Source organism: Rhopalosiphum padi, chromosome 3, assembly GCF_020882245.1.
Source record: "Rhopalosiphum padi isolate XX-2018 chromosome 3, ASM2088224v1, whole genome shotgun sequence".
NCBI classification, from domain to species: Eukaryota; Metazoa; Arthropoda; class Insecta; order Hemiptera; family Aphididae; genus Rhopalosiphum; species Rhopalosiphum padi.
In genome coordinates, this window is record NC_083599.1 from 56,329,632 (window position 1) to 56,357,120 (window position 27,489).

The 27,489-nt window shown below is 27.1% G+C and overlaps 1 protein-coding gene across 1 annotated transcript in view; it reads right to left on the reverse strand.

The window, feature by feature from the left end:
- Positions 1–7,186: 7,186 nt before the first annotated feature.
- Positions 7,187–27,489, reverse strand: part of LOC132924178 (limbic system-associated membrane protein-like) — a 517,415-nt gene continuing 497,112 nt past the window's right edge. The window contains exons 8-12 of the mRNA XM_060988319.1: positions 21,402–21,577; positions 15,467–15,653; positions 14,363–14,392; positions 14,151–14,275; positions 7,187–13,103 (exon numbers count right to left, since the gene is read on the reverse strand). Of these exons, the coding sequence (XP_060844302.1) occupies positions 14,166–14,275; positions 14,363–14,392; positions 15,467–15,653; positions 21,402–21,577 (503 nt within the window). The 3' untranslated portion in view covers positions 7,187–13,103; positions 14,151–14,165. The remainder of the gene's footprint in view (positions 13,104–14,150; positions 14,276–14,362; positions 14,393–15,466; positions 15,654–21,401; positions 21,578–27,489) is intronic.

Here is a 27,489-nt window from a genome sequence, read left to right on the forward strand (position 1 = left end):
ATACCTACACTCAACGTCTTAACCCTAAATTATGAAAGTACATAAATATTTATCAATTACTAGCTGTCCCCGTGCACTCTGTAGCCCGTACAAAATGCACCCGCGTTAAGTTTGGTTGCCTATAATTGTCCCGCCTATATAGAGTTGCATTTTTCAATCGATTAACCGATTATGTATCATTTGTTAAATTTAATATATTCGAATAATCCATTAAATAATCGCACAGCCCTAAACATAATAAAAAGGTAATATATTGAGGTCATTAACCGGGATAAAAACTATCCTATCAAATATCTTATGACGGAGATAAAATTACACACATTGATCATAATTTCATCAAAATCGGTTGAGTAGTTTCGGAGTGCATCGAGAACATGTATATGTACATGCATGGGCGTAAAATTGCTTTGTTAGAAGGGGGGGGTTTAAATTATAAACATAGAACAATTTTATTATAACATTTATTGTATTATAAGATATTAAGATGTAGGTATTTAAAAACTTCAAAATTATTAACTTAACGGCGTATAAATGTATAATACATAACTTTTTATCGTTGTCGTTATAAAATATTAACGTATACCTCAATCATTTTAATTTTATTATAAATTTACAATACAAAATTCATACATGAAGCTTAAATGTTAGCAAACATAACACATTTAAACATATACCTATCGGATATTCTGATAAGGAATTACGTTTCACATTTTATAATTTTCTCTAATAAATAACCTTAAATTTCTTGAAAAACTTTAAAATGTGTAGGGGGCTAAGCTCCCCCAAGTCCCCCCTTCCAATCTACGCCTATGTATATATATGTACTCGTATATTTATAGGTATCTATACGATTTATACAATTAACACGTTTATTTTAGTAGATAATTCAGAGGTTTCTTAATTTAGACAAATGCTATTGCGATAGAAACCTCCTCCGTGATATATTCTTTCGTTTAAAAAAAAAAAAAATCAAGAAGATTCATAATATAATTAAAATATTATTTGTTGGATTGAGTAATTTTAGTTTATAATTATTTATAGTTTCAAAGTTCATCCCGAGTAAACATTGTGACACATGATTTCTATATATAAGAATATATTATGAAGATAGAAGATAGTATATAGATAGATTGCGAGTTTTACTTTTCGGAACAATTCATATTTACATGCTGCTGACGACAAAACACTCACAAAAGAAAAAAGGTCAGGTTATAAGTAGCTGGAAACCTACTATCGCAGTCGGTCACGGGAATATTCGAAATACACCATGCAAATAAGCATGTCAATTTAAATTTAATATTAAAAAATTAATTCCGAACATTTTCCTATTCTCTCATCTTTTAAACATTCTCTGGACTTCCACAAATAATTTAAGACCAAAATTAGCTAAATCGGTCCAGCCGTTCTCGAGTTCTAGCGAGACTAACAAACAGCATTAGATTTTTATATACATATAGATAGACAATCGAGTCTGGAATTATTAAGATACCCACCCCCACTACCTTCAAGTTTAATATGTGTATTTATTAATTAATTTTTAATAACTTAAAATTGTTTAAATACATCGTACATTTAATTTCATTTATATATATATATATAAAAACCTCTTGCTTATAATATCAATAAGTTTCAATTATAAAATAATAACTAACATCATTAGTTTTTGCTAAAATATCCAATATCATCAAATTTAAACTTCAAGTATTAGCTTAATTTACTATCAAAACAACTTGTAATTTTAGTATTACATTTTCAATTATTAGCTTTTCTAAATAAAAAATGTATGAGGTTTAAATTAAAAATTTGTTGTTATTTTGTTAAAGTTTGAACTTTAACGCTTATAAAAAAAATGTGCTTAGTATCTATATGATATGTAATATCGGTATATATCATACAAATATAAATTTTAGTACATAAATCTCTTAATGTTTTCCAGTGTTTAAAATATTTAGAATTTATTTTAGCTATTTTTAATTTTAATTAGATAACATTTTTCACTAGGTTAAAAAGCTTAAAAATACATACTCACGATTTTTTTGTTATTATATTTTGTCAAAATTACAAACATTTGCAAAACATTTTGTAATTATAATTGATAAAATGTTCAATTTTTATAATTAAGAATTGAAAATTTAATACAAAGTTTCTCATAAATAGTTGTACTGTAACCAAATAAACGCAATTTTTTTTGGACATATTTAGTTCAAATTTGGATGAAATAAGTTATCTAACACTAACAACAATTAAGGGTTTTATTTATTTCGTTGTAATTTAAAAATATTATTTGCGAGCACTTGAAACTTGAAGTTTTAATGTGCATTATTATATTTTATACGGTGACATTTTTTAAAACAACGTTTTCGGCAAAAATTAATGTAACCTACTTTAATACTAATAGTAAAATAAATTATTTTAATAGCAATATAAATATTTTATAAAATGTGTATGGGATGACAATTGATAAAGCGTCTTGGCTCGGGAGCGTCTATCATTTTCGTTGATTTATTATTGAATTACAATTTAACGCATTCGTAATATTGTGATTTGTTACTTTTTTCTGACATAAAAACAACTGATGACTACGAGGTACACTCGACATCTACTAGCTGTAGGTACAGTACATAGGATAATAATCAAAATAAAAGAGAAAGTCTAAAAAGTATTTGGATCGACGCTGCATTTGATGATTTGGTCCGTATGTAATGGCAGTGCCATCTACACGTTGTTGTTCAACTTTAATAGTATGCAGTATGCACCATAGAATTATACAGATAAAGCACAAAGTACTACTCACGACATCCGTTCACTTTTGTAACCAGATAGCGATATTGTATACGAATTTTTTTCATCCCGAGTCGACCGATCGTTTTACCGACGATAATGATTATTTAGAGTAGATTTTATTCAATAAAGTTTGAACTTATGAATAAGTTACACGAGTAACTTATTAAAGTACAATAGTAACACGATGTTGATTTTGTATTTTTAGTCAAAAAACGATACATGCAATTTTTACTAAATATTAGACTATCGGCATTTTATGTACACGATAAAATGTTGACTCTTTTTGAGCTATTTATGTGCGTAAGAAATTTTTAATAATTTTATAAATTTTGAATACCACTTGAATACAAATTCGTTGATAAGTTGTTCGTAATGAAAACAGAATAATATACAAACAAATACGATATTATTTTATAGACATTTGAAGTTCAAATTTGAAAGAAATTATACATACTATTTAATATTTAAACGAAGAATAGGTAACGGTAATATTTATTTTGTTATAATTCAAAAATATGTTCGCGGTGACTTAAAACTTACGTAATGTATATACGTAAACAAAAATTAGTAAAATATAAGAAAATATAAGTACGAATTTATCATACGCAATGGCATTTTCAAAATATATAGATTAATATTTAAGTTGTTACTTACTTTTATAAATAAACTATATTCATATACTGTTTTATGGTTTTATGGTTAAGTAGAATGGTAGTATTGACTCAAAACTTAATGTAAAATTAAACAATGTAATATTATCATAATTATAAATATTAATAAAAAAAATAATTCAATATCTTCTTCAAAAATTGTAAAGACATACCAAAATGCTAATAGTTAGTGTGGATTTCTATGCAATTGCATATTTTTTTCGTTTTCACATTTTTGATTTTTGTCAGTAATATTTATGAATTATAATGGTTTGTTACTGGCGAAATTTTTTTTTCATATTTCTACAAATGTTTATTGTATATTTTTACGAAATTCAATATGTATTGCATTGAATTAAGAGGTCCGCTACTGCAGTCATTTTTAGCTCAAAAGACCTTAAGTTTTGAAAAAATTAAAGTCAGTTTAAGTTGTCCGATTTTGATTCTGTAAAAAAATTTGAACTCAACAGTCAACAGAAAATTGTCTATAGATCGTTGTACCTACGTAATACTTTATAAAAATTAAATATTATATTATAATAAAGGGTATCTAAATAAAAACTTGAAAGTATAAATTTTTTCAAATCATAATTAAAATTAAAAACGAAAAATATTTTGTACGATCTACAGACATTTTTCTGCTGAATTTAAATATTTTTTCAGAATCAAAATCAGAAAACGCTAACTAACTTTAATTTTGTCAAATCAACAAGTAATAGTTGTCGTAAAATCCGTATAGTGAATTTTTATTGTCGAGTTATTGACATGTGCATGCGTGTACGAGAGTGACATCCTTTGGCAGCTCCAGCCGGTACCTGCATTGAATATAACTCACACTAATAATCATTTACAAGTAACATATAGATCTCGGGAGGCCAAGACAAGATTATAAATTACCTAAATGTTGCCTCTTAAATAATAAGCGTAACGAGGGCCCTTAAATTAAAATTTAAAATAAAGGTATAAAATAAAATAAAAATCAAAAATTAAAAAATTTCTGAATATGATTTTTAATGGTTTTTATTAACATTTTATAAAAACTCAATTGAAATTTTTAGCGATAGCAATAAAGAAACTAGAAACTAAAAATATGATATTACGTAAAAGCATTTCATTAATTGATGGAATAATAATTGAACAAATTCAAGCTTTTGGTTGACGTCGAATGATCGTTCTTTGTATTTAAAAATATATTGATAGAAAACGTCATAGCTTCACCGAAGAAAAATTATACGATTATTAATTTTAATAATAAATAAAATATAAAAAAATATATTAATTTATAAATTATAAAACTATTTTCCAATATTTATAAATACATATAAGTACCAATATGTTCTATTAATATTATAAAAATTTGTGATGTAAATAATTAAAATTTTCTTGCATATTTATTGTATATTTTCCGCGTATTTTCATATTTGTTAATTATTTTGATACTTTTTAGTGTATAAAAATCTGCGTTCTACAATCAGTGGCGTCATTTGGGGGGGGGGGGAGGGAGGGCAACTAGGGCATTTGCCCTAGTCTAACATTTACTTCAACCTTAAGTCGGCACATTTAAAAATTATAAGAAGTCTTATTTTTAACTACTAAGGCCATTGTTATAAATCATAATACTGAATATTGATATTTTATAAATAAAGATTTATTGTTAATTTTTTTGTTATATTTTTTAAAGAAGTATATTATATTATTAATCAAGTTGTTTAGTATTCACATTATGTGACTGTGAATACTACTAACTACTTGTAAATCTGCAGTATTAAAAGGTACCTATTACCTATTTATTATTTATTTACACATTACTTAATTATTCTATAATTGACTTTCTAATTCTAATAAATATTTGACAAAATTGTTTGTATTTAATACTTTAAAATCCTGTGTGTGACGTTCATATACCTGAAAATGTACCCCCCTCTTCAACTATGTCACTATTCTATGTGAACTGAGTGGAAAAAATTGTGAGTCGGCAAATCAGTTAGTAGTTGCCCTAGTCAAACAAAAACTGAAATGACGCCACTGTCTACAGTAATAGTGTTATAAAAAGTTGGGGAAGTAGATAACGCTTTACTGTACAGAGCTACAGCGGTATAGTAAGTTTCTGCCAAAAGTATAATTTTCCCTTTTCCGTCAAATTATAAATTAGCGGATAATTCCTTTTACCGCCAGATGAAAAAATTTTATGGGATAGAATTCGAGAAATATTCAATGACTGCAGCTATTAGAGCGGACGGCGGTCAAAAAGTATTTATTAGACAAATTTTCGATTTATGTATATTGTATAAGTAATATTTTTGTAAAAAAGATTAAAAATTTAATATATTATGATTCTGTATAATAGTTAAGCATGTTCTATTATAAAAATAAATATATACATTGTCACTTTATTGTTTATAAGTCCAAATACAAACGTAGTGATAATTATTTTTAAAATTATATTTTTATTGTTTTTTTATATTAGGTACTTACTACTTATTACTATATTTTATTAATCTTCTTTTATACAGTGAGTGACTGAAAGCAGTCAAATGTGTATGATACTTTATTGTGCATTGCAACTTAAATATTTAGTTTGTTTATGAAAAATACTTAGTGCTGGAATATTATTTTTTTTCGAAAGTTTTACTTTCTGGACTTTCTTCCTCCTTTCATAAATGATCGATTCAGTTTAGAGTGATGGTAACTATCAATTTTCTATACATATGCCGTAGGTAGACTTTAGTTGCAGGATAAATATGTGGCTGATAAAATGTGCTTCAAAAAATATAAACAAATTGTCATAAAAAAATATATTTATGATACTTAGCCATTTTTACTATGTAAAAAATAATAGGGTTTTCAACATATATTTTTTTAAGTTGAAAAATAAAAACATCTCTTTTAAATAAGACACGAGACTATTGAAAAGTATTCACACAATTCCACAATAACATAATTAGAACAGTGAACTTGTCATAGATTCTACCTACAAATTTTGGTATTTTGTTCATTTTATGCCGTTTGAATTAAGTGCTGTTCCCAGCCCACAGCCGCCACAGGGAATTCAAACTCATATCCTGAATACTCAATGCACATACACGTAATAATCTATGGTTACTTTGTATCTCGTTTTAATGTATCAACAACGCTGTTAATAGTGAATAATGCTTCAAATTTCTAGCATATTTTGAATATAAATTTAACCACAACATTGATGTCAAATCAATTCCGGGGTAGAGGGTAGCTTTAGCTCAAAGCCGAGGTCGTTCAAATGTGCAAATTATTGGTTCAAATGTTAAATCAACTCGGTATATGTATACAGATTTCTATGCCTCTGTTAACACCTTTCATAGTTTAACTATAATAGTAAGTTATTAAAATGTGTAACCAAAGTTTAATGGCGAATTTCAGTACGATTTTAAGTGAAATTTTTGGTACTATGATTGATAATTTATTTGTATTCATATTATACTTTAAATACTCATGTTTTTTATTGAAGCTGCCTTATCATCAGGCTAGTTACAAAAAAATGTATTATACTTCTCGGTAAACACAGAGTTATTTTTTTTTTGTATTTTTCTAGGCACAGTTATTCGCTCATTACTCGTCAATCAATAGTTTTTTCGTTGTGAACATTCCTCAGTTTTTGTTACGTATTTCAACCATGGTAAATATTGCTGTATGGACGTATGGTGTAGGTATTTTGGAAATTATTTTAGGAACGTCAAAAGTACAAAAAGCATAAATAATTGAAGACATGGTTTTGTTATACTTTTTTTTTTAATATACACTCAAGCAAATACAGTAAACGAAATATGATAATATTATGAATAAAGAAATATAGATTAATTATAAAATAATAATAATTAAAGATAATAAGTATATAGGCAATAGATTATAGGTTATACATAATATATGATTAATATGTTATATATTTTCAACTGCGCATATTTAAGCGACTTGAAAGTTGTTTTAAAATCTATAATGTAATAGGTACCTATCTATTTAAGCATTGTACAATGATATTATAGTCGCTGAACCTGTCTCCACTGGACGTAAAAACCAAAAATTTCAGAAATAAATTAGACCGGTCTTTGAAATGTTATCGTAAGCTTTTACGCGGAATCGTTATTTTAGTGTTTAATTTTCACTTCACATTGTACCCGTGAAAATCAAAAGTTTTTTCGAATTTATCTTCCACTATACATAATAGATAGGTACCCATTATTTATATATAGACATAGACCTCTGAGTATAAGCAGGTCCACGCGGTATTAAATGACTACCATTACTGGGACACATTAACCGTACATCGATGCACACACTTATGAATATTCTACATAGAATAATGAAAATAGGTAACATGAATTGAAAAGAAAAAAATAAGTAAAAATAATGACGTAACCTATGAAAAAAAAAACACGACAGAAATAACATTTAAAAAATATTGTATAAAGCTTAACTGTAATATAACGGATTCCCGAAACGGACGCGTGAAGTCCGAAACAAAGAACAATATTGGTTATAATAATGTAAAAAAAAAATTAACAATATTAAAAAAATTCTGTATTTACTATCATCCGTGCAGTTTTATGATATATATACTTAATAGTAATATACGATTTAAAATATGCAATAATGTATAATAATAATATTATTTAACATATAATTATTAATTATTATTATTATATTGGATGTATGTATTATATTATTATAATAGCGTATAATCTTTATAAATAGTTATATTTTAAACGTTAAAGTAATATTTCAAACTTAATCTAAACGGATAAATCGAACATCTAACAGCAGTCGGAAAACTAAAACAAAGTATATAGACGAGGTAACACATAAGTGGATATACATGTATACCACATAGGCGTATATGTTAAATGCGTTTGGTACATCTGAGTTTTTTTTTTGTCTTATCAATTAAAGTTAAACACACGGTAATGATTTTTATTATGTTATAAAAAATAAAAGAAAAAGGAAATCTCATTACGTATATTATAATATATAATAACCAATGATCATGTATTAATGTATTATACAGAAGAGCGTACTGCAGATAGTATATGGTAGAACGTTTTTTTTTACTTCGTGTTCTTGTATACGCTTTCGATCGGATAACGAAAATCTTGTGTGGACGAGAATATACGATAAAATATATTATTATGTCATATTATTATTATTAAAACGTTGATTAGAAAAAAAAACACAAAATAAAACCGTATGACAATAATTTTATTTATTACAGTTTTCGGAAAAATAACATAAACACGCGTATAATACGTACGTACGCCCATCATAATAATGTCGATGTATGCGGTCGACGTGATGATATTTTACCCGAAAAAAATATCGATTCGTTCGGCGTGCGTAGCAGTAGGTACTTTACTATTGGACGCTGTGTTAGATTCACGCAGACGGATATTATCATCACAACTCAAACCACCCGAACCGCCGGAGGCGTCCGATCAACACAACGATCCGTACCGTATTCGTCGCTGCAAGAATCGCGTACGGATCGTATACGAATAGCGACGGTGGCTACCACGTTAGACACAGCCGGCTACTATTAACCGTGTCACGGGTAGATACGAAAATATTAACTTTTACACGTTCGCGCCCGTCGTGTTTCGCGGTCCAAACCGGCTCAGTATACCACGGTATAATAATATAGTCGACACCATTCCACCATCCGTGCGATGTTTAGATGTTTTACTTTCCGACGATACATCTGCGCGGTGTTCGATTCGTTAGCGAAGAAAACTGCACGATGTTCACATTTTCCAGAAAAACGGTTATTGACGTGATACCTGACACGATAATATCGTCGTGTACCTATTATATTGAATTCAATCAGTTTCAGATCCCGAAGTCGCTATTTTTGTAGATATATATATATTAAAAAAAAAACGTAATTAAGCGGTACTGTCGAGAAAAAAATATACCATAAAAATATCTAGTAAGTACTTTTAAAACCGATTTCAGCCTTCAAAATGACAGAGTTTATTCTACGTAGCCGACATTCCGTTGTTGTTGTTTTTTTCAAGTAATTGAAGATGTTTAGGGATATTATACATATATATATATATAGGTACAGCTGGGATGGTATCGTTTATAATATATTGTATATATATAATATTTTTGTTGTTGAAAACATTCCATGTAAAACTAATCGATTTCTACAGTTTTATATAAATAAAATATTTGCTGGACAGACACGTTTTTTGTTTGTCTTAATTAATAATATTATAGTACTGTATCATTATACATATTACTAAAATTATAATTAATAACTTTTTATAATAACACAATAATATAATCACTATATACCTATTCTATTATAAATAAGAATTAAACGCTACAAAATACAGTTGTTAAGAATACAAACGATAACGTTGTCTAACTTTAAACACATAACATGAAATTTCACAAATAGTTTAATAAATTTTTTAACATTTAAAATAGTATGACAGAAAAAAATGACTTACATCATAATAATATGACTAATAAATTATGTTGGTACAAATAATCAAATTTTTATTTTTTCATTCTAAAGCTTAAATATAAATCACTTATAAACTAGTATTATAAATTATAATATTTATAAAAGTCGCAGTTTATATTATATTAATCAGAGGTTTATGGAGATCGTGTTCTATTGTTCAAATCGATATTTTAAGCATTTTACAATTTTACAATTTATTATTCATTTAAAAATGATTTCTTTTTTTTAATACATTTTTGCAATATTGATTAAAATGCTATGGCAAGAGATACATTTTTTAGCATATTATTTTTTATATATCTATGTAGTATTATGGATTATTAGACATTTTTATTTTTTGTTCAGTTGAAAAATTTAACAATTTAAATGGGTATTTATATTTTGTTTATAAACTTATATTTTATTTAAGGTTTTAATGGGAATTTCATTGTTAACACCATACGATATATTTAAGTATGTTAATAATGTATTGATAAACATAAACATGCGACTTTTCTTGTTAATTTGTACCTCTAATTAAAATTTATTGACATTAAAATTAAATGCATAATAATAAAAATCTATTAATAAAATACTTTATCTCCTAATGACTTAAAATATTAAGTTAAAACAAAATTTTAAGTTCTAAATGTATATCCATTTACATACTCTCTAATTATCGGTTATGGGTCAGAAGAGTTTAATATTTTATTTGGCGTTCACACAATTGAAAAGGTACCTTAATATTTTAACTAAACATCAAATTAGTATAATGGCTTAAATTAATATGCTTATGTTAATTTTAAATCGTTCAATGTTTTTAAAATGTAGTAATAAATACAAGACATGTTTAGACATGTTTTGTTTGTCTTTGTGTATACAAATTCGCGATCTGCATTTTGGATAAAATACTAAGATCTCAAAGTTTTTTAAATCGCAAAAATAATGGTTTTCAATGGTTTAATGGTTATTACAATATAACCTACGTATTTCGTTGACGATGATGCACATTATACACATAAGCGCCTAATAAGAAAATCTGTAATTTTAATAACGCTTGGTTTTACTCACATTGAACATAATTTTATTTATTTTTAATCAGTGAATGCGATGGAAAATAAATATTACTATATTATTTGTGAATTTGAGATATCATTTTATTTATGAAAATACAATCAATAACGATACGGTTTTAAGATGAGTTTATTAGAAATTAATATTGGGTTAAGTAAAGTCATTAAAGACGAGTATAGTAGTTCCACAGGGAATAAAACTAAAATTTTCTTGAAGTTTTTCGATAATATTCACGATGAAACAATATTACTCAATCGAAGTACAAAGTGTTTAACACGGCCAATTGGTTATTTCTTACGTAATATCTGAGTTGTATACAATATACAAATTAAAACCTATTTTATAAACCTACTTATTTTATTATCACTCGTGCAATTTAAATACTTATAATATAAGATAGTATATATAGTATTAAATAAATCATATTATCTTGTTTTGGATTCCTTTTATCATGTCCTCATTGTCATTTATTATATCGTTTCAACTGATGTTAAAGTGTTGAGTGTCGAAATACTATCGACATAGTACTCATCATACATACGGAATGTCGAATTTCATTAAAAATCCCCATGTTCATTGGTTTACATAGAATACTACAAGAGAACGATTTTTGAACTAAACGCACAAGTTAACGTCACAGATAGTTGGTACAACATAGATTTGAAAAGTACAACCTTTATAATATACAAATAGTGTACAATATATCATCATCATCAATCCGTCGATAATGTAGAAGATAGCACTAATCTGACTTATACTCATTTTTAGTGAACGACTAACTATTAATATACCTACGTGTTACCTATAGGCTATAGGTATGCATATTTGCGAAAAGTAAATACTGATTAATATAATAATATGTGTATTAACTATTCATTTAGCATTGGTCGATTAAAATAATATTGTTTCATAGAATTAGCATACCGGAATTTTCTTATTCAAAATTATTCAGGAACGTCGTTTAAAAGTATAATATTGAATGTTTGTCATTGATGGCGTAGTATACATTGTATCGTTATAATAAATAAATTAAAATTGTTCATTATTTAATGGCTGTAGTAATAACCATTTTGAAATGCTCGATTCTAGTACAGTTTATAAATAGGCGCCTAGTGATCCTTGTACATATTTATATAAATTATGTCACTATTTTATTTTGAATGGTTTTTCATAGACATTTTATCGTCCCGGTATTAATGCTGGTCTCTACAGTTTATCGTACATCTACTAAACTCATGATAGTGCATTCGTAGAAAACTGTATCGTTGTTCATTTGTGTACGATGATCATTGTTGTATCGATCGTTATTGTAAAGATACATTTTAGTACAACACCGAGTGAAGGATTTAAAGAAGACAGTCTTTAGCGTGATTTGAGTTTTATTGGCTCAGGATTTTGTTCACGGAAAAAATAAAAAAAATAATGAAAAAAAAAATTAAGCGATTTAGGTAAAATAGTACCATAGTTCATATTATGAACAAGTAAAAATCAAATCTAATATGGACCTTGGGGGAGGGGGAAAGGTAAACACAAGGGTTTAGAAACGTCGAGTAAATGAGAATAAGAGTAAGTATTGTTCCATTTTTAAATCTATCAAATATTTAAATGAAGTTACCGCGCGGGCGTGGAAGCCTTACTAAGATAGTAATCAACCGGCAAAGAGTCATGTTAAACTAACGACTCATAATAGATGAACAACGTTTGATTAGTTACTTTAGGCGGGTAAGCATAAATTTATTACTGGAGAGGGAACGTTTGAAACCGAATGATACTCGAAACTACTTTTGATCGAAATGTCGTATTTTGAATGTAATAGACGCGGCGTGTAAATTACAATGGCGGTGGTAGAATTGTTATTATTTTAACCTTTAATAAGTCATGTGCATGAGAATTGAAAACAATATCAAAAGGCCAGTAGTAACATGCCAGTGGCGCATATTATTACTATAACGACGTGAAGTATTAATAATACGGTGCGCAGTATCTTGAAGTAGACGGTAGGTATGATATAGTGAAGAAGGATTTTCGGCGTGATCCATATTTCGACGATGGGTAGCGGTGAAGAAGGTGCAAAGGTATCCGTGAAAACATATGGAGGGCATAGGTAGGGACGAATGGTACTGAAATCATATAATAGAAAATAAACATTATACATAATTCACACTTATTGTAGCTTTTATACAACATAAATATCGATAGTTAAACGCACAAATATATACAATTCTTTTTACTTTGGTATATTTAAGGATTTCGTTATATTATAGAATATGACGATTTCTTTCACAAGAAGTTGAAATATTTTTTAAATGTAGTTTTAAATATTGATATTGTATAGGTGTAAAAATTTAATATTTAAAAATATATGGTTTATGAAAAATTCATAAACGTATAGCTACTGAGCAAGTGTATATATTGTGCTTAACCATCGAATTATTATTTTGTGTTGTTATTTTTACACGGGGTGAACACTTTAAAATGTACTTTATTCAATAATTATATACCTAATTAATAATTATCGTTTTAAGAGTTTAGTGAATATATTCTACACAATTAATATTAATTTATTATAGTATATTGATATTATCTAAAACTATTTTTTAGTAATATTGAATTTTTAATACGCTATCTATTATCTATAATATATTATTTGTATTTAAATATGAATTTCGTAGATGATTCATAATAGTCAAAACTTAATATGTTTTCGTAGATTACAATAATTTGTTTCGTTTCTAAAGAGGCATACATAATAGTATATGATATATACAAACACAAATACAAGTTATAATTTATTTTCTACGAGTTTTATTATAATATAAATTTATTATATTGTATGTTTTTTTAGATTGTTTTGAAGAACAAATTATGTTATCTAAATGTTTACTGTAAAAAAAAAAACAAATTAAAAATAATATATTATACAAATATTCAACTTTACTCAATAAATATTTGAGAAATAATTATGTCTTCTATAGTTCTATCTTTCCACCATCATTACTATATACAATTAAATTAATAAATTACCGATGTTTCGACTAATTTGTGTGTTAATTAATTTAAAATTTCAAGAAACGTTTAATTTGTAAAATGATGGTTACTAAAAATATTCAATAAAAATAAGTTTAGTTAATATAATACAATGTAATGTAATATTTAAATTAAATTACCTTTTTATTTGGAATTTAAGCAAAATAGTAGGTGACCATGGCCATAATGCAAAGCAATGGTGTCTGGATAGTCTTAGGAGCAGCCTTGTTAATAGCGGTGATGCTCATGTCTCTAAATTCTGGGTCTGATTTTAAACAAAACAATTAGATATTATTTTTAGTTTTTATTAATTAATTTCATTAAGTAATAAAATAAATACAGAAACACTAACCGGAAAGAACTGAATTGGCTGGGTGTGCTTCTGCAAATAGAATAAAAATGTACATTTTAATTAATAGTATCACAATTTCATGTTAATATAAATATTCTTTAAAAAAAAATTATACCTATCTACAATACAATAAACTTCGATAGTCAAAGAATATTTATTAAGGCGTGCAATAGTACTTATTCAGTAAATAGGTATACAGAGTATTGAAATATGAATACGAGTAAATAATAATAATAATAATATATACCTATACTAGGAAGATAATAATTTATAAAAACATAGACGGGCCTTAAATGAAAATAGAAACATAGTTTACCTCTTTTATTATACTTCATTAATTAATTATACATAACGTTATTAAAAACTAACTAATTATGTAATGTAATAAAATTAAGGAAAACGAGAATAAGAAGAAAGTCAGCAAGCTAAGGAAAGTTAAACAATTACAAATTAGCGGACATTTTTGTATACCAAAACTATATAAGGTTTCAAGAAATGTTTTTATACTAAACATTATATATAATTATAATGATTATTAGAATCTTAAATCTTAATTATTTCTATTGATTTATACATTTACATTCCTGTGAAGAAAATTAATGCGTACTTGGAATTTATACAAATACCAATAAATTTTTTTTTGTGTAATAGGTAAATAATAAAATAAATTATAATATTATATTTTTTTTAAATACTCGAAATTAAATTAAATTAAGGATCAACGCAAATGCTCCAATCGATCAATTAACTTATTACCGGAAATTATTTTTGTATTTACCTATAGTACACACAGTATTATAAACGCATAATATAATGAAAAAATTACAGTGTTTAGTAATCAAATGGAAATAATATAAAATTGTATAGATTAATTTCTTTTTTAAATCAAACGTGATTGTATGTTGTCAATGATGGGAATTGGACATAAAAGTTACGAGAGATTTAGGCGAAAAATAAATAATTAATAAGTTAATAATCTTGGCTTTTGAGGATTTCGGGACCAACATATATGCCGGGGCACGTTGAGTAATACAGTTTAATTCAGCATTACCTATCAGTATAAGAGTTTATAGTAAACATGGTGAATAGGAAAAAAAATTGTACCGTTCTTTGTGCTGGTGGTGAAGAAGAAAGATTGGGAAACTTCGCTCCAACCGTAGCGGTTTCTGGATTGAACGGTTGCTTCGTATTTGGTGCCGGGGTCCAAGTCACGGATGGTTTCAGTTCGGCTCTTTTCCAATTGGTCGGTGGATGCAGGGTTAAGCAACAGTTCTGTCCAATCATCGTTCCACTAAAACATGATAATCACAATCTTGCTTATTTTAGAATATTATATATTTTACCGTGGTTAATAAAAGCGTGCCACATTGATGGAAATTGTATTTTTTCTCCTACACGACACTTAATATTATGTTATTAAATGATTATACTTTATTGCACCTAAATTTTCGTATGATTTTTGTATGATTTACTTCGTCCTTGTGATTTGGGTGATTTACTGATAAATATAATAAACAATAGTTAACAATCGGCGCTCGATTGAACTTCGTTTGTTTCGAAGAAGAAAACAATATACGTATTTATAAATATTCGTATTCAGAACGATGAAGTAGGCACAGTAGAATTTATCATAAATATTAGTTCGAAAATACATGGTTTTTTTATGTTTTAAATTTTATTTTATATTCTTATTATGCGAGATAACCTGTAACATTACATTATGTTTTGTATTATTATTTATGTCGTAAAACTAAAAACAATATAGCTGTGTATATAAATTGTAAATTATTCGAGTCTCAGTGTTTTTTAAAATAAAATCGCTAGCCACGATTATATGTTACTAGAAAAACGCTAATTATTTTTATGATGCTACTCTGTGCAGTCTGTATAATATGTGTACGCAGTTCTATACAGCGATAAATTGAATTATTCTTTTTCGTTATTATAAAAAAGTTGAAAAATATGGTCTCGATGGTTGTATTATAGCGGCGCAGTGTTAAAATGAATATTGTAGTTTATGTTTGTAACCAATACTTGTATAAAAACCATTAGGTTTACTGCATAATGCAGTGAAAGAAAAAAAGAAAACTCTGTGGAGATTTTTAAAGTAGTATATATTATACGATGTTCTTAACAACAACGTATGATTATAAGGATATTATACGATTTTAAGAATGCGATGGTTATTATTTTCTAGTACATGGTTTTACCCTTTGAATATGTGTATACTGCATATAGGTGTATATATTATATATACCCACTACACTCGACAGGACAAAGGGAGGTAGAAAAAATTAATGTTAGATTATTTTGATACAACCGCATTTTAAAGGTGACCGTTAACGGAGCTTTCACTGTATAATATCAATATAGTCTATAGTAGGTTTAAAAATAATTATGTAGGGATACCGATAAAAAATATAAAAAAACCAACTAGTATAATAATATATAATATTATTATACGATACCTATAATCTATACACACACACACACAGTCGGCAATTTCACACTCCATAACTAAAGCTCAATTCTTCGTTGCCGCTACGTTTATATACTCGTATAACCCTCAAAATCTTCGTTAAAAGGATATCCAAAGTTAGGTAACCGCAAGGAATTTAATTGAAATGATAAATTTATACTTAGTTTCCTTATTCGCCAGGTAAATGTTTAAAACGATTCAATGATTGCACATCGAGAGCATAATGATTTGGTATTAATAATATGATCACTGTATAAGCTATTCGGTTTACACAAATTATAACGCGTATAAATTCGTAAAATTATATATTTGATTGATCCGTTTATCAGTGTATTTAGTTATATTTGTATGTTTTTGTCTTATATAAAACGGATTAAAAATGAATACCTAGAGATGGATTTTTTTATTATTTAGATAGAACTTATCAGTGTTATACAATTCAACCAGGTATGTATTTAATTGAAAATTTAAAAATGGCACAATATTTATTATTAGAGAAATGTATTCAAACAACTGCATTTAAAAATTAAATTGTATATTATATATTTTTATAAAAATAAAAAGTTGACTATCATTGAGTAATTGTAAATTTGTTAGTTTTTTTAAATGATCGAAAAAAAGGTTTTTAAATTTATTCACACTTTGTTATAGAGTAATGCACTAATGATGTAATACCATAAAAAAAAAAAATATTAAGAAAATAACAATAATAACAGGTAACAATATTATAATATTAATTATTAAATCCCACGTTTTCAATCGTGTGATTGGATGCAGATTTAATACTCTTACAGTATTTAAATGCTGATGCATTTGAGCGTTTAGTTAAGTACGAATAGACTTGGACGTACGAAGTGCAGAAAAAAAATGTTTCAATACGGTCAGACAAGGTGCACAAGATAAACACAGAGTAACCGCAAGGAGGGTATAGGTTTAATGTTTCGGAGGGGGGGATCGACTAGTATTTTAGTGGCAAAGACGTAAAATAATCCATATATCGATGCAGCACGGAGGGTGCACAATCGGTGCAGTGCGAGTGTCTTTATCGTTTCAATGGATTTTTATGATACTTCGGTGGCGCCTGCAAACATTACATTTCAATAGGTCCGCACCTCCGTCGCCACACTCGGCCATTCGTCTTTTTACAGTCTACAAACGAGTATGTATATATGGTAATAATAGCTGGGGTGTATACTACGTACACATATTATATAGACTGTCGTTTCGATATAAATATATCATATATATATATATATATATAATAAATATAAAGAGAGAGATTCTCTTCCCGAACTCTCTGGGCGTACACATAATAATACGCGTTTGCGTCTGTGCGTTACGTACACGATCCGGCGATGTAGTAATTATTATTATTGCCGACAATATACCCTGTCACGGTGCTTACGTTTATACGCATATATGTTGTGTGTATATGTATATAAAACATGGTGATTAACCAATCATTCTCACTCTCCAATTTTTTCTTTAATACATAACAAATTTGTTCAAATTTTGATTTTTGACATTAAAAAAAAAATATACTCATAGACCTTTTAAATTGTGTTTATGTATTTTTATACAGCTGCTATAAGAGTGATGCATAATATGGAATTATGTTAGATATTCAAGCATTTCGACTGAAAACTAATGTGACTTCGGTAAAATTTGTTTTTTTTTTGTTATAAGTAGAAAAACATATGTGGAACCTTGTATTATATTTTCTAACCTCGCATAAAAAAATATAATTTTCTATGAATTTCTAACTACAAAATAATTTGAAAATTTTCATGATTTTCGTCAAAATTTTAATTTTAATCGCTTATAAAAAAATATCGTCACTATCATGTATTTTTAAAATTTGTATACAAACAATTTTTTGAGAAGCATATTATAATATATTTGTATTATATTTTTCGAGGTTTATGACCGAGCGAAAAGAATGGTTATTGACTTTTATAAAAATCTTTTAGCGAACATTTGCGTCTGTACGTACGCGAGCCGACGATATAGCAATTATTATTACGGACGATATACCCCGGCACGTACATTTATATTCATATGTGTTGCGTGTATTATGTATATATATAGATGTAGACATATGCGATATTTTGCTTAAATAAAACGGTTCAATTAACAGCGCGTCCGACTTACCCAAGAACTGTGCGGGTGGCGGCGGCGGGAATAAAATCTACTCCAGGGGCGAGCGTTCATATTATGCGTTAATTTCGAATTGCCCAAATGTCATAAAACGTAAAAGCCTGGGCGCAGGGATTTGCAATTTTCAAATCGGTTTATAGCTGTGTCTACATTTACGGCTTCCATGATAATACAAGTTCATAAATTTGTCAGCCGGAATTCCCCAATTAATACCACTCTGCGAGCAACATATTTTCCGCTTTTTATTAGGGCCATTTGCGCGCGGAGTCTTCGGGGACCGATATAGACAGACGGAACGCATATACGTTTTTTGGTGCTTATATATTAATCGAAATTAATGTGTACTGGTGGCAGTCGTTGTAATAATTTTTAAGAGTGTTCAGTAGCGGCGGTGGTGGACAGACCTCGCGGTCGTGTTTGCTCGTCGAAACGTGTTTCCAATACTACAATAACATAATATTAATACAAATACAATTTAATAACGAACTCGCATTGAAGAATCAACGTCTTGAGCCGCACATTCGGTGCAAAACGGTGACCATCGTCTTATTATATGCACAGCTACGATTAGTTTTCACCTCGAACTTATCATAGTCATGACATCATAATAATATGTATATTATTAATACATTATACTATGATACACGCGCGTGTAACAGAAATCTTACTTTTTTTTGATCGAAATATGCCATTAAGATCTCGGCAGTAGTACTTTAGTATTAAAAAGTAATATTAGTTCGGAAATGTTTTTACTGTTAATTTATTAAAGATTCTAAGTGCATTTTAATTTTTTCGTACCTTATAATGTAAAAGTTTCGGAAAGTCGAGAATATCAAACGAAGGCGAATACAATTTTCATGAGTTTATTATAAGCCTTTTTACAACTCTTGAACACTCATTCCTTTTATGTAAATATTAGTATAAATCATGTTTAAATTTCGCGGAAACGAAATATTAAATTTTCAGATTTTTTTAGTATGTCTATTATACTACTTTAGTCTTATCATAGTAAAAGCTTGCAAACCGTTTATTTTACAAACAATTATCGATAACTTGAATAGTTATAATAATTATGTTCGTGTTTTCCTTTAAGGTAGGATTGATTGAACACATTGTTGTTAACTAATGATGTGGTGATATTGCTATAAATAATCTCCCTCTACCATGGACTGTGACATTTATTAACCTAACATTTGTTCATAAATTGATTATATATTCTGTGTTTGACGGCTTCAAGTATAATTAACTATATAGAAGGGTCCATTCATTAAATTCTAGAGGTAATATTTGGTCTTTTTTCCATTTCCGTAGCAAGAATTTCGATAAATACAGCACGGTTTGGTGGTTTATCAACCATTGTAATGAATTAATTGTGATCAAATTTTGATTTTTGCCATCATGACTTGTAACTTGATATTTTTATATCATGACTGTTTGCTTATCGTTATCAGAGCAGTAAATTGAATGCGCTTAAACCATGTAAATAAACATGCACACATTATATTATACGCTACAAATTCGGAAATTAGCACCGTTAAAGATTTTTAAAGTCGTATAAAATAAATTTACAATGAAAATGGTTTGAAAATACCGTAATATGCGTACAATTTTATATTGAGTAAAAAACTGTATGACATAAAAAATATATAATATTTAATACGATTTTCATAAAACAAAGTAATTTTTTGTAAGAATTTATGTAAAATAAAATGTTTTTAATAAAATATTTCATCAAATCCATCACCTTTTCCCCTAAAGTATCCAATGAAAATATAAAAAACAGTAACATATATTTATGCAAGATAAATATACCTAAAAATTTGTACTTATATACATGACATTTTAGTTATGTATTTTCAACACTGATGCCTTGAATACAATTTTTATTTTTATCTCACTTATTTTGAAAATTCAAAACAAAATTCATTGACGTGTAAATTTATTAAATTCCCGTTACTGATTACAATCTATCGTCAAACTTAACCACGCAATAATCAGTAGGTAACTATTGTTTCATTTAACTATTATTAAATATAAATTACTCATTCGTTTACTCAGTAATCAATTACTAATCAAAATATATGTATGACATCGTACTGGTTCAAAAATTAGGTAAGTAATTACATTTTTGTAAACGGAATTTTAAATAGTTTTGAATTGGCATTCTTCTTATTAGTTATTTATCGCGAGCTTTAGGCCGAGTAGAAAAGTTGTGATTATGTGCATTGTTTGTTTGTTTGTTTGCTTGTTTGTTTTTTTATTGTACCTGCTAAATTACTCGTAACTAATTTGGCTCGAACAACACTATAGCTATATTAGTTGGTGTTGGTGTTATTACAATTTATAAGACTCCCGTAGTCATTCACGTAACCGATTAAGACGATATTATATTGTTATACTTACTCTTCTCATGGGACGTTTATACTGAATTTCTTGGTTGCTCTTGTTTGTCCTGTCTGGACGGTATAGCAATTTGTATTCTATAATCGGGCTGTAGCTTTTCACTGTCCACAACATTTCATACGAATTTTTCGAACGGCTTTGTTTCGAGCTGGTGATGACCGCGACGTCTGGTCTTCCTGTAAACAGAGAAATTGTTAACATTCACATTTGTTTTTATTACAAATCTGTATATTATACTCATTATTCAGTTAAATTTATTTTCTAATTTTAGTTATTGTTATATATAGTAGGTACCTACTAAATTCAATATTGGGTTTTAATGAAAATAATAGTATATAATATAAAATGCTTTTACAAATAAGTATTTATTTTCTACGAAATTACTGTAAGTACTTACTGTAATTAAAGCTAAATGCTTATAAAGATTATCATAAGAAAAATTAATTATTTACAATATTATTATATTGTTGCAGTCTTTATTATACATGTTTATTCTGTGTAGGTGTAAATAGAGTATGGGTCTTAGACTCTTTTGACATGTATTACTTAATATTCCAAGAAATTTAGGTTAGCTTCAAATCATATGTCTTATATTTAACTAACATTATGGGACTTAAGCCCCCTAAATATAGGGTATTCAGCCCCTTAAACTATCTGACCTTCAAACTTCAGTATAAGAAATTTTATTTTAATTCATTTTTTATTTTGTTTTCAACATATAATGCGGAGCCTGAAATCTTATGGCTCGCTGGTATTTTATGTCTTTTATTTATTTATTTTTCACATTTATTTGAACAATCATGCTTAAATATGTTATGTCCAATAGACATAGTTTGATACAAATATTTAACTATAAACACATTAAAAATCATTAAACTAAATTCAATTAATATTTAGTTATCATTTTTAGGGCAAAGTTGTGTTTAGTCAAAAAGCTTGACAATTGAACCTAAAGATCCTTATAAATTATTCTTGTATACATTTAAAAATATCAAAAAAACATAAGCACGCACATTTGAAGTTCAAATTCTGACCACATTGGATATTTTAATTTAAAACAATGATTTTTCCTGTTTAGGATTTTAGTTATTTAGCTGTATTTCATAAATATTAATTGTAGAAACTTGTGACTTTTCTTAGTCTTTTTAAATAAAAATTCTTAAAATTGAATTTTGAATTCTAAATTTAGAAATTTATTACGTATTTTACTTGGAGGAAAAAATCAATAGTCTAATATAATTAATAATTATATTTCATGGTAGTGTTTATGACGCAAAACACGATTTATGAATGCGTAAAAAAGTGCAAAAGCTGTATTACAGTATTTGGATACCTTTCAAGTTGTGACTAGTGGATATCATAATATAAAAAATTCCATTATTCATCACTATAAATTACGACCAAACACCATGGGACAAAATGCCGTACAAATTGGTTTTGAGATGATTGACGGTATATTATAATGTATGTTGAAAATACGAGTCATTTCAAAGTAATAAAGTTTAAATTATTTTATGGTAGGTTTTTAATATTTTTATTATTGTTTGATACATTGTAAAATTCCAAAAAATTTTTTATAAAACCTTTTTAATGATTTTTGTATAAAAATTAAACTCATTTATTTAACCATGTAAACAAATGAAATTTAAACAAGTAAAATTCTACGTAAATTAAGTAGACATTTGATTGTAGAATAGTGAAAGTTTTATAGTTTTATGCATTATTAATGTTTGTAAATGTTACTTATTCAAACATTATAGATTTCGTATAATATTTTAAAAATATTAATAAATACTTATTATACAATGCTATAAGCTTATAACCTTCGTAATATAAAATATTTTGAATATTGATAATAGATGAATTTAATAACTATATGAAATATATGTATAATCTACGATGATGAAGTATGAACGGAACCCTTAACGTTACACTCAATAATTTGGAATAACTATTTAGAAATAGTTATTCCATATTTTTAATTTTTTAGCTCAAGCTAAATTACTCCTATAGTTTTATTAAAATTTGTATATACAAATATATCAAGTTTTGAACAAATATATTTTAATTTTAATAAGGGTTTAAATTTTAGATTAGTGGAGTAATGATACACCGAAGTGCACTTTGTTACATTACTCCTCAAATAATAATCTTAAATAATTTTAGTTGAAAAATTATTACTACTTCGATATGTTATATTTATATGTTAAAAAAACATAATGTTTTTATGTTGTTCATAAAAATATTCTCTATGAACTTTGGTTCAGATTTTGAAATTAAAAAAACATATATTTAACAATATCAAATTTATAGCGGTTTCTTAAAAAAACTCAAGGGTGAACAAAATGAGGCTGAACACAAAGTGTTAGAATCTTCAGAGGGCTGATATATTTTTAAATATTGAAGTTTTATTGTTTAAAGGATCACTTTATATAATATATATTACATTATACCGGTACGTCACAACGTTTGTGTGAAAATTTGTTGAAGTTAATTTTCTGTCTTTAAATAACCATGCAATTGGGCTGAGCGAAGTTCCGTAGACAGTAACGAGAATGTTAATTAATTCAACAGCAAAAAAAGCGCCGCTGCTTGGTGTTTAGTTATCTGCGCTTTTAACTCAAAAATGTAACTTAAAATCGTCTAATTAGAGTGGCGTTGAGGGACGTTCGTACAACAATAATATACGACAAGAGCGTTACAGGCAGGTTAGTCAGCTAACGGCGTGAGGTGTGGTGGGAAACAGTTGAAATTCAATTTTGAGTGTTGTCGTGTAACATTGTGTGTAGGGTCTGTGAGTGAAACAAAAACAAATAACTGAGATGTTCCTGAAGTTTCTGTTTGGTCTTAGGTACATACCGCACCAATTAACGTGACATTACAGCTGGAAACGTAACTTTTTAAATATATGGCATAAAGCCAAACGTTATTCTGAATAATATTAATACGACGCAGGTAGGTATATTTTAATAATTAACACAAATAGTCTAAAGAATATGCGGCTATTGCATAAGCTAATATTAGGATAAAATGGTATTTGTACTTTGTACTAACAGATATTATTTAGTGTACTTTTTATATGTTTAAATTGAATAGAAAACTGTAAACGGTATATAACATATTTTAGTAAATATAGTGAGGTACTGTAATGTATATTTATTTAGAGTGTTTTCATTTTGCACGTGTAAAATAATCACATTTGTTAAGGTTTTAAAATTAAAATTTAAAATTACTAATGTCATAGTGGTTAGTAAATTTAAACTTCTCGTAAACATTATATTTAAAAATAATGGTTTTGTTCATTTTCCAGGACAGTATTCATGTTGTAATTTTATACTATACCTAAGTTAGTTGCATACATACATTTCATATAAATGTCAACCAAACATTTTTTTACGGGACAAAGTTTAATTTAAAATGTTTTATTTATTTTTTTTAGATATAGTTCTTACTCAATCATTAACAAGCTACACCACTTATATTTAGAGGTATTTAGAGGTTTTACTGTATATGTATTAGGTATGTTAATACTATATTAAGAATAAATAATAAAGTAATTGAAAATATATAATTATATCAATTTTAGAATATTTCTGGTTACTCGAATAAAAAGTTCAAGAATATTTTTACATTTTAGATTCTGAACGGAGTGATGTATGAATGTATTGATTTAACAATGATTTGTGTTTTTTATTTATTTATATTTTGTGTCTGTCATCACGTTTTGGAGTAGAAATAATGCTTCGATTTTTGACTTCAACCCCTCTTTGAAAAGGAAAATTCATCTAGTTGGTATTTTGGGGGGTCAAAAGTAAAAAATTTATAGTAGTTTTGAAAAGCGTCGGGAAAAACCCTGAAAAAAAAAAACGAAAAAACGAGAATTTAAACGCATAACCACTTTTCGACAAAATTGATTTTTTGATTTTGCTGCTCAAAAAATAATCGTTGTAAATATTTGAAATTTTCACCAAATGTTTATATTATGGTTATCTATTTACGATTAAATTTTCAAAATATTTTGATCTTTTTTAAGCTACTTATAGACAATTCAAATTTTCGACTTTTTTAAGTTTTTTTTTCTTAAAATGCCGATAAAAAAAATTTAGCTATCCAAAAATCTTTAAAATTTAATACAAGGTTTATTATAAGTTATATTTATCGTAGTAAAAAAAAAAAAATCAAAAATCGTTAGTCACAATTTTTGTTTATAAGCATTTAAAGATCAAATGTTTACGAAATATATTATCAAAACAGCGAAAATCATTGACTGACAAATCATCTCCGTTCAAGATCGTTTTTCGTATACAATGATACCAGTCATTGCATTCAAATTTAACACATCCATTATAGTTACCAGTGACCTACTCTCCATCTCTACTGTACAGCAGAGCGATACCCACTTTTTACTTATAAAGTTACTAACATTTTTTATTTTAACAACCTATTTGCAATCTATACTTTATACTTTTACTCTATTACTTTTTAGCGTAGACGATACAATTGAATATGATTTGATAATTGTAGATAGGTAATAATAAGTTACAGCACTATTATTTTTTATTTAAGAATTCGTTTTTTTAAATTTAAACTAACTTATTCAAGCATTAAAATATTTGTTCAAAATAAAATACATTATAGTTTCAGACTGCATGATCTTTAAAGCTAATAGTAGTAAGTACCTAATTATTGTTATTCGCTTGAAAAAGTAAAAATATTAACGTGGACAAAATAAAATGGCCGCACAATTTAAAATATGCTTAGTTAGTAGGTATTATAGGTATACATATGGAAAGTTTAATAAGATATGATATAAAATAGATTATTTTAATAGTTGAACCATTATTAACGGTAGTCACGTAATTTTAGTCCACCACGAATTGTTCGCGTAATAATAACATGTAGAACGTGTCTAAGATGTATTTCAGTTTTAGAATTGAACAGTAATATTTGTTACTTGTAATTAAAATATTAAAAATTAATTACATGTAGGTAGGACACGTGTTATCTTCATGTTGTTGACATTCATTCACAGACAAAGGATTCGAATTTCGTTTGAGCCGTTTGCGATTCCCATACTAATGAAAGATTTCGATCGATGATTGTTAATTTGTGCGATGGAGCGCTTTATTTTAAGCTTAGTATCTCAAAGGAAATTTGAATAATTTTAATACAACGACAAGGTGTTTTTCGCGTAAAGTGAAAACAACACTACTGCAGTTACCAAATATACTCGTTTCATAATAATAATTAACTACAATTATTATTAATCAACAATGTACGTAATAGTATGCAACGCGGTCGGGCCGGGTACCTTGTTACTGTATTAAAGGGAAATGGGAATGTTTTCTATTTTTTATAGATAAGTTTTCCGTAGCTGGGGGCTAGAGCACTGTATATGAGGTTTTCATCAATAATAACACACGTTTGGCTTATATATCTATAATATTATTATATTTAAATTAATTATTTACTGTTTAGTAGATGGCTGTTAATAATTGTATTGGTGCGTTGATGGTTAATGTCGAACCAGGGCCATGTGTCATTTTATTATATTAAGTAATAATTATGACGTGTAAAAAGTGTTGAGTGTGTATATTTGTGTTAGGCAATCATATAGTGTGTTTATTATATTATAAGTATTTTTATAGCATATAACGAATGTTACAAGTATTTTAAGAATTCATTTATTATATAGAAATTATTAGAGTTTAGGGAAGTATGTTAACTTTTTTTTTAGTTTGATATATTGTATAAATTATCGGAGTTAATAATGTTAAGTTTGAGATTTGTTTAAAAAATAATTTTTGGTTTTAATACTGCTAAATAATTGTTACAAATTATTTCATTGTTTTTCTATCAAGACATATTATTATAATAACAATATTTTTAATTGCCTACATTTGTTAGTACAAGTTACAAAATATAACTGAATAATAATATCGATAAACAGATGTATTAAGATAAATTTGTATACTGTAGTTATGGAAATAATATTATGTAAATTGATGTAAATTGATTAATAAATCAAAATTAAAATTTGCATAATTTTTTTCAAGCAAAACATTTGCTACAATTAATTTATTAGATT